This window comes from Astatotilapia calliptera, chromosome 7, assembly GCF_900246225.1.
Source record: "Astatotilapia calliptera chromosome 7, fAstCal1.2, whole genome shotgun sequence".
Classification (NCBI taxonomy): domain Eukaryota; kingdom Metazoa; phylum Chordata; class Actinopteri; order Cichliformes; family Cichlidae; genus Astatotilapia; species Astatotilapia calliptera.
In genome coordinates this window covers 36,963,531-36,971,929 of record NC_039308.1, presented here as the reverse complement: position 1 = coordinate 36,971,929, position 8,399 = coordinate 36,963,531, and the positions used below count along the sequence as shown (strand labels likewise).

Below are 8,399 nucleotides of genomic sequence, written 5' to 3'. Positions count from 1 at the left end.
TCTTTGTTAGGGACAGGTCACATGACTGGAAAAGGAAAAAGAGGTTCAGCAAACAACCTGAAGTAGAAATGATGAACTGTGAAGTAATAATACTTATTACAGGAATAACTGATTTGTTAAGGGTTTTTAAATGAAAACATCAAATTAAACTCCAGTACACCCTGCAGTACTGAAGTGTCCTCATTTGTGAAATTTAATCTGATACTGATATTAACAAACTGATTTCCTTCCCCTCACCCTCTCAGGACCTCAAACGTCACTGCTGTGCTCACACACCTGTAATGAAACTCTGACTTACACTGACCTCTGCTGGCTGGTTGCAAGCACTACAGCCAGCAGAAAAAACAACCTGCTCTGTATATTTCCATCTCCATCTTTCCAACTGTTGGCTTTTTAGAGTAGGCTTTCATGCTTTATGTTTCATAGTTAACTTTATTTAGTATATATCGAATCATACACCCAGAATCAAGTTTTCCAGCCTGAAGGCACGCCTTCAAGAGCACGTCATTTTATTGAACATTCAACAAGTTTTGCACCATGAAATCATCCCCAGGGTGAGATCATCATTGCTGAGGTCTGCTGTGAAGTCCTCTGAGGCATCTGATAGTGAACAATCAGAGGAAATGAACGGTGGTGCACGCCATCACAATCGCCTCCCTGAAACATTTGGATACACTGGAAAAGATCCATCACACACTGCAGAGCAGAGTACGGGAGGAACATAACAGCATCACAGCGGATGGAAGCTCCGAAAACAATTTAGAGATGCACAAGAAGACGATACCAAGAGAAGAGTGGAACTTTGGATGTGTTTCAAGTATTTTATAGAAAGCCTGCTCTCTATGACATGATACAGATCCAAGAGTAGAAAAAACTGTGTGAAACTAAGTGTTTAAAACTTTTGACTCATGGGGATCATTCGTTCACTCACTGACGTCTTTTACCATGTTTAACATGAACATCTGCCCCTGAGACAGGAGAGATGTGACAGGAAATAAAGAGTTTGGCCTCTTTTTCACTTTATTCCGGTCTGAACACATGCTGGTTAAAGTGCAGCTCACACACAAACCTGGCTCACCATGGTCTAAAAAAACCAACCCGTTAATTTTCCATCAGGCTGATGAAATATTTGCATAAAAAAAGATCAGAAAACCAGATTCAGGGTATTAAATAACATCAAGTCGTGGCAAAAAATAAAAATAACAGTTCTCCATTGGTTCTGTACATGTTCTTCATAAGGCATAAGTGTAATCATGGTTCACACACGTACACACACACACACACACACACACACACACACACACACACACACACACACACACAACCACGCACAGAGTCTATTGCACCTCCTCAGCCTGTTGTGTAGGAGGAGGCGGAGGTGTTTTGGGCCTGCTCTGCTCCTCTGTTGCCGCTCCATCAATGGTTGCTCCAGTTGCCGGTGTCGCCACAGAGCTGCTGGCGTTCGCAGCCTCAGACCCGCTCTGCAGAAACTTCCTCAGGTCTTTGAGAGCCGGTCGGAGCATCTGCACCAACGCGAGCAGGGCGGCCTGCGTGCCCTCCAGTGCCTGAGCTTGCCTCTCCTGGGCAAAGGCCTGCGCCTCCTGGGAGCGCCGCATCATTTGCAGCAGCTCGTTCTGGCCCTCCAGGTGCTGGGCGATCTGGCGGATGTGCACGTTGGTGACTCGCTGCTCCTGCAGCAGGCGGGCGGAGTTCAGAGCAATGCGGCTCTTCAGCTCCTGCGGTTTGGCATGACTCTGAGGTGGCGGTGGGGAAACGGAAGACGAGGCCAGCATCTCCATGGGAGCCTCGACCGCGGCCACCACAGTCGGGGCAGAGTCGCCCTCAGTGGTGGTGCAGTACTCCACCACGCCGCCATCCTCCAGAGTGTGGTACGTCGTCTCAGCTGGAAGCAGGAATCAGTTTCATTTCATTTCATTTCATTTATTTATTTAGTTTCAGACGTTTATTAAAAGCCTCACAGAGAACGTGAAGAAACAACTGCTCTGAATTCATGTCTGAAACATCTTTCTATTGTGCTGAAGAAATATAGACTGAAGCTGAATTAGGGCTTGGCTGTACTGTCATGTAATACCAATAAGCAGCAGAAGATGGCGCAGTGAATCAGTGTAACCTTTATTCCTTTAACCAGGCAAAAAGAAAAAATGGTATTTAATGGTAAGAGAGCTAAAAGTTAAAATGTCAACCCCTGGTAGTGATTAAATCTGTAGGATAATTACAAAATGCACCTTTTAAAGCACAGCAGTTCAACACCAGACAGTCCAGTAGAGTTGTGATTAGAAACTCTGATGGCTCTGCAAGTGTCACGGCTAAAGTTTGAACATTTGCAAAGAAATGAAACGTACCATTCAGCTTTGAGTCATCACAGATTGTCCCGGCACCGGCTGGAAGAGCTGAAAGACAAACAGAGGAAGAAGCTAAAACCTCAATGAAACTATCAGCAAATCTTTAATATGTATTTTTTATTTTAAAAATGTAACTCTAAATTTAAATGTTACATTTAGGGTTACATTTTTGTAATTTATTATCATAGTCATATGATCAGATTTCATATTTATAATCCAAATTAGTATTGAATTAAAATATTAAAATGTAATATTAGGATTTAACATTTACTACATTATTTTTAAATTTTTGGTGTCAAATGTTGCCCACTTGGCTTTCAATAGCTAACTACCATAATAATGGATTGGATTTATATAGCGCTTTTCAAGGCACCCAAAGCGCTTTACAGTACCACTATTCATTCACTCTCACATTCACACACTGGTGGAGGCAGCTACGGTTGTAGCCACAGCTGCCCTGGGGCAGACTGACAGAAGCGAGGCTGCCATATCACGCCATCGGCCCTTCTGGCCAACACCAGTAGGCAAGTAGGGTAAAGTGTCTTGCCCAAGGACACAACGACCAGGACAGAGAGCCCAGGGATCGAACCGGCGACCTTCCGGTTACAGATGCAATTCCCAGCCCCCTGAGCCACGGTCGCCCCATCCAGTCTGTGTCTTTAATATTTAGATTTAAAATTTTGCATTTATATTTAAATGATTTTATAATCATACATTATACACTATATATTATGTTTAAAAGTATCTTATAATAATAGATAATGATTTAAATTTAATATTTAGAATTTAGTACATTTGTGGTTGAATGCAGTTTGAATGTAATTCCTACTTTTTAGTATGGATCTCACAGATTTAATTAAAATATTTCATTAACCTATTAACTTTTAAATGTAAATTTAATAAGCTATTAGCTTTTTGTTTACATGTAATAATACATTTAAACATACTTACATAAAATATTAAGCCTGTGTCGTTATTACGTAGTTTTAGTTATTTTGCATTTCATGTAGTATTTTGGATTAGAATGCAATATTAAACCATACTTGTAAACATTTAACTTACAGACCAATTTTTAACTTTACATTTATTGTTCAGGTATAAACATAAATGTAACTAAACTATAATGTTTACTGTGACATTTAATAACACTTTCATTCACTTTTTCTGTCTGAGTTTTCAGTTGTTTCAGAAAATACTTAAACTTCACACTTCATTTTTTTTTTTTTTACAGTGTTACACGCACAGTTATTTTTCGGCACGCTTCACTTTCCGTACTTCACCGTGCGGCACTCACCCTCCGTCAGAGTGACGGTTGCGGCGGCGTTGACGGTCACAGGTAAGGTGATCTCCGCATCCGAGTCTCCGGCAGGTAGGCTGATGATGGTGGCCTCTCCCAGCAGGTTACAGATCCTCTGCTGCATGGCGGTGAGGATGACGGGAACTGGAGTGCAGTCCGCGGACGTCCCCTCGATGGCAGCCCGCGCTTGGGCCACCTTCCGCCGGACCTCTGTCTTCATGTCGGACCACTTCTTCTTCACCTCGGGCAGCTCGCGCGGACAGGTGGTGACCTGGTTCACCTTTTTCAGGATGTCCATCCACGCGTTATTCTTAGCCATGTGTGTGACTCCGGCATTGAAGTGGTTAACCAGTGTGTGCTTTTGTTTCTCTATTTCTTCCACTATAATTTCCACCTCCCTCTCCGAGAAATTCATTTTTCTCTTTTTGGCCACCGATGCCATAAGTGCAGAAAAGCGTCTTTACGGCAGGTAATTGTGCGTATTGTACGCAAAAATAGTAGGATTTACTCCGGTAATGTGCGCAACGTAATGGCTTCCAGAATCGGCTTCTTCTTCCTACTAACGACGCTTACGTTAGATGGAGGACGTAGCCCCGCCCACCGACTCTTCCATTGGTTGAGGATCTCGCGGTAATACGACATTCTCTCTTACTATTGGACCAAACAAAAGCCAATCAACTCAACAAGCCAAACAAAAAGACGAAGTTAAAAAAAAGAAATGTTACCGTTATCTCGCTTTTTTCCAAGTTACACTTGAGTGAAAACAACGTTTAAAGCGTAAAAAAGAAAACGTAAGAAGAACATGTCAGCTGGGATATGACTGCTTCATCAACAGCATGGTTTTAATACTGCTGCTAAAAGGTAACAATTCTAAAGACGTCTTTAAACTGAATACTACTAATAATCAATATTATAATTATTGTAACCTCTCATTATTTACAAATTTCCAAGACACCATGACACCGTGAATAATTTTCAGTGTCTTGAATGAGGGATTTAATAGTGAAAGGCAAGTGTCTTGCTTGTGGTCGGTCAGAGTTACGTTTTCTCGATGATGGTTTTTCTCCCCTCTGGAAGAGGATCCTTCTTTCCTTCTGATTGTTGTAGGTGAAACTCACATTTTTTTAATCTCTTCTTTGTTAAAAGAAGGGCAGCTGTGGCTACAACTGTAACTGCCTCCACCAGTGAGTGAATGTGAGAGTGAATGAATAGTGGAATTGTAAAAGTGCTTTGAGGGTCTCCAAAAGCGCTATATAAATGCAATCAGTTATTATTATTATTATTATTATTATTATTATTATTATTATTATTATTATTATTAAATATTATTATTTAATAATTATTATTATTATTAAACACCTCTGACATGTTAAGTTCACTCAGTCTGTTCAATGGGACTCTGCTTCCTGTTCCTCAGAACAAAATCTGTTCTTAAGACTCTGAAAGAAACCACTGAAAACTGATCTGGTTCATGAGCTACCCAACAACCTTGTTTTGATCTGCGTTTGAACAAAGAATGTTTTCCATGTGTGATAACCGCAATGACAACTACACAACTACACAACAGAAACAGTTTGCCCTATAAGAATAAAGGAGGAAAAAGCTAACAGAGTCTGGTGCTCCATGTTTCTCTGTGTTTCATGTTTATGTCACCAATACCCTAACATAGAAAGGTGATTGAAAGCAAAAGGAAAAACCATCTGTCAATGGGGCATAAAAGACTAAATAAAGCAAGAAAACAAAGTGCAAATACAAAAAAAAGGTAGAAGACAAGGTGCATTAAGAAAAAAGGAAGACAAGAAGCAAAAAATAATAATTTCACAATTATCATGAAACTGACACAAATTGACCAAAAATGGTAGATTGGGATGGGATGGTGGATAAAAGATGGTGAAGATAGAGCTCCCCACCAGAAGGAAACAAAAGTTCTGTCAGCTCTGCGCTCTTCAAGGTCACACTCAACATTTTCAGTGTTTAAGGTGGAAAGAAGATCACAAAGATTTAGTGATGTGCTGAAAAATGACAAAAAAAAATCAGATATTTGGGGTTAAGTAACCAGAATTAGCTGGAACTTTAACTGGAACAGTTTGTTTTTTGTTTGTGGGTCTAGTGGTTAACACATCTGAATAACTGTCTTCCCATGCAGAGATTGAACCCTCATCATGTGGATACTTCCAGGCACTTCAACTGTTTCAATCTTTCCCACTGATCATCAATGGTAATTCTCTTCAGTAAGAATTTAATACCCTCTCTGACCACAGTGTAGCACTGTTACACATCAAATTTGACTGTCGTAATAAATAAATCAGTGTCCCACACTGTCCTGGTCAGTGTTGGTCAAGTTACTTGAAAAAAGTAATCAGTAACTAATTACTGATTACTTCCCCAAAAAAGTAATCCCATTACTTTACTGATTACTTATTTTCAAAAGTAATTAATTACTTAGTTACTTAGTTACTTTTTAAAAACACGATTTACAACCTGAAGAGGTGATAAAGCGATAGATCTTTCAGCCCAATTCTACTTTTTCTACATAATCCATCATACATAATGTAATCAAATGGAAAAGTCAGTTTTAATCTTTTAACTTTATGCATGAAGCAAAAATTTAATTATATGCAACATTCTCTGAGTTGAATAAATTAGTTTAACATTTAAACCTATTTTCTGCACATTCCAGCACATAAAATAAAATATTTTTTGTGTTTACACTCACTCTTTCAAATAGATGCAAGTAAAACACAGCAGAAAATAAATAAAGTCAAAGACTCAGCGGTCCTGTTGCTCTATTTTCACCTGTAAAGCAGGACTGCGGTAGGTTGAAGAATCCGCGAGTTTCTCCGTGAGTTTCCCATTACGTCGTAGCGCACTTGGTGCTTGCTCGGAAGTTTAGGGGTTTTTCGCTGTAAAAAGAAGTTTTCTTCCCACGCACGATGGACGCTAATGTTTTTGTCACTTTGTATGGAATCAAACTCAAAGTAAGGTCAGTACTTCCACGCTTTAAACGCTGCACGCTCATACTCTCTCCCACAATCGATACGTGATCCATTGTTGATCTGCACACAGCTGTTGTCACTAACGGCGCACTCGCTTACGTCACTGTCGTGAGACATTCTCGCAGAAAATCACGGTTTTAGTAACGCAGTAACGCAGCGTTCCTACGGGAAAGTAACGGTAATCTAATTACCTTTTTTGCAATAGTAATCCCTTACTTTACTCGTTACTTGAAAAAAAAGTAATCAGATTACAGTAACGCGTTACTGCCCATCTCTGGTCCTGGTATTACAGTTTCCTTTGTAAAATGAGCCTCTGTCCTTGTTTCTGATTGGTCAGATGCTGCCAGCATCATCTCTTTCATGTCAGCACTCTTGCAGCGAGGTTAACAAACCCTGGGTTGACTTATCCCATTTGTGACGAGCTTCACGTGGCTGCTGATGTTAGGATAAGAAAACCTGGACCAAGAAAATAGATCCTGGATATGTGGAGCTAGTTTCAGAGTGCAGGGCCGAGCTCTGAAGCTGCTTTTATGTCTCAGGGTAAAGAAAACTATTTGTTTCTACACTACATGAAAAGTTTGGACTTACCTTCAGGACTTGATTTCTGTTTTGTTTTTGTTTTTTCTTTTACCTTATTTTATATTGTGCCGTTTTGTCGTGGTTGCTTTGGTTTAGAAGCTTCAACCTTTTTGTTTTCCCCCATCACTACTTTTAATGTACCACCTCAGTATTACCCCACATCATGTGTGGAACATGTTTTCTTTCTTCTTTTTTTGCACCTGTTTGGTACCTTTTAATTTTCCCATTGCATTTTTTGCTTTAGGTTTGTTCCCTGTGTTGATTTGTTTTTTAGTGTTTTGTACTTTTGAACCACTTGTTTTTTTAATCAGTTGATTATTTCAGATTCTTTTCTAGTGTGTGTGTTTTTGGAAGCATGTGTGTTTGTGTTGTGCATTTTTGCCAGTAACCCAGCACCCAGATTTGATCCATTGTTACCCAGTTGTTACTCGGGGTTCTTTTCCACTTTTCTGTCTTCAGCGCTGCCGACAAACAGGGTTTAATATTTAATGAGGTTCAGTTTAGAGTGAGTTAAGAAGAGTTTCAGAACTAAGCATTCATATGACTGTTTTGCACAAATGTTTAATGTGAGTATGTGTTTGAGTGTCCACTGTGGTTCAGATGTAGAGCAGAATTGTCTAATTTCAGGAAGTTAACCACAGGCACAGCATGGTATCTAGTATAGTGGAGTGTTTAAAGACCTTGCAAATAGGAGGCTGAGGTACAACTCCTTGATGGAGATGAAGCTCTGTCCTTTCTTAACTGTTCGCGTTCATACTGTAAGCACTTTTTGAACCAGCTCAGCATTTCAGGTTCACCCATCGGATTTCCAAAAAGAGAAGCTTGACTCATCGCTGCAGAGAACATGCAGTCTGCATGCCTTGGTGCTTGAATTTATACACCTGTGGTCATGGAAGTAATTGGAACACCTGAATTCAATCATTTGGATGGGTGAATGAAAATGTTTGCCGATCAGCAGAATGTCATCTTACATTCGTGTATCACAGCATATAGTCCAGTTTCATGTTTACTCTGATCAAATACTGGGATTCAAGGTCAAAATGACCCATAGACTCCAGCTTGCAAAACTCTGTGACTTGGAACCAACGAGGAAGCCGATGCATTTAGTGATGCAAATAAGAGAAAAGTGTTGAAGGCAACATTACCCAGTCTGTGATCAAAAAC

At 40.0% G+C, this 8,399-nt stretch overlaps 1 protein-coding gene across 1 annotated transcript; it reads right to left on the bottom strand.

Annotated features, from left to right (window-relative positions):
* Nucleotides 1-807: 807 nt before the first annotated feature.
* naif1 (nuclear apoptosis inducing factor 1) lies at nt 808-4,808 on the bottom strand. Its single transcript, XM_026177001.1, has 3 exons — nt 3,658-4,808; nt 2,364-2,411; nt 808-1,903 (listed from the first exon to the last, which is right to left on the bottom strand). The coding sequence occupies exons 1-3, from the start codon at nt 4,100-4,102 to the stop codon at nt 1,338-1,340; spliced, it is 1,059 nt and encodes a 352-aa protein (XP_026032786.1). The 5' UTR covers nt 4,103-4,808; the 3' UTR covers nt 808-1,337.
* Nucleotides 4,809-8,399: the final 3,591 nt, after the last annotated feature.

Coding starts and splice junctions, on each gene's coding strand:
- naif1 (XM_026177001.1), bottom strand. CDS start 4,102: ATGGCATCGGTGGCCAAAAAGAGAAAAATGAATTTCTCGGAGAGGGAG. Junction 2,412..3,657: donor AACCGTCACTCTGACGGAGG/GTGAGTGCCGCA, acceptor TTTGTCTTTCAG/CTCTTCCAGCCGGTGCCGGG. Junction 1,904..2,363: donor TGATGACTCAAAGCTGAATG/GTACGTTTCATT, acceptor TCCTGCTTCCAG/CTGAGACGACGTACCACACT.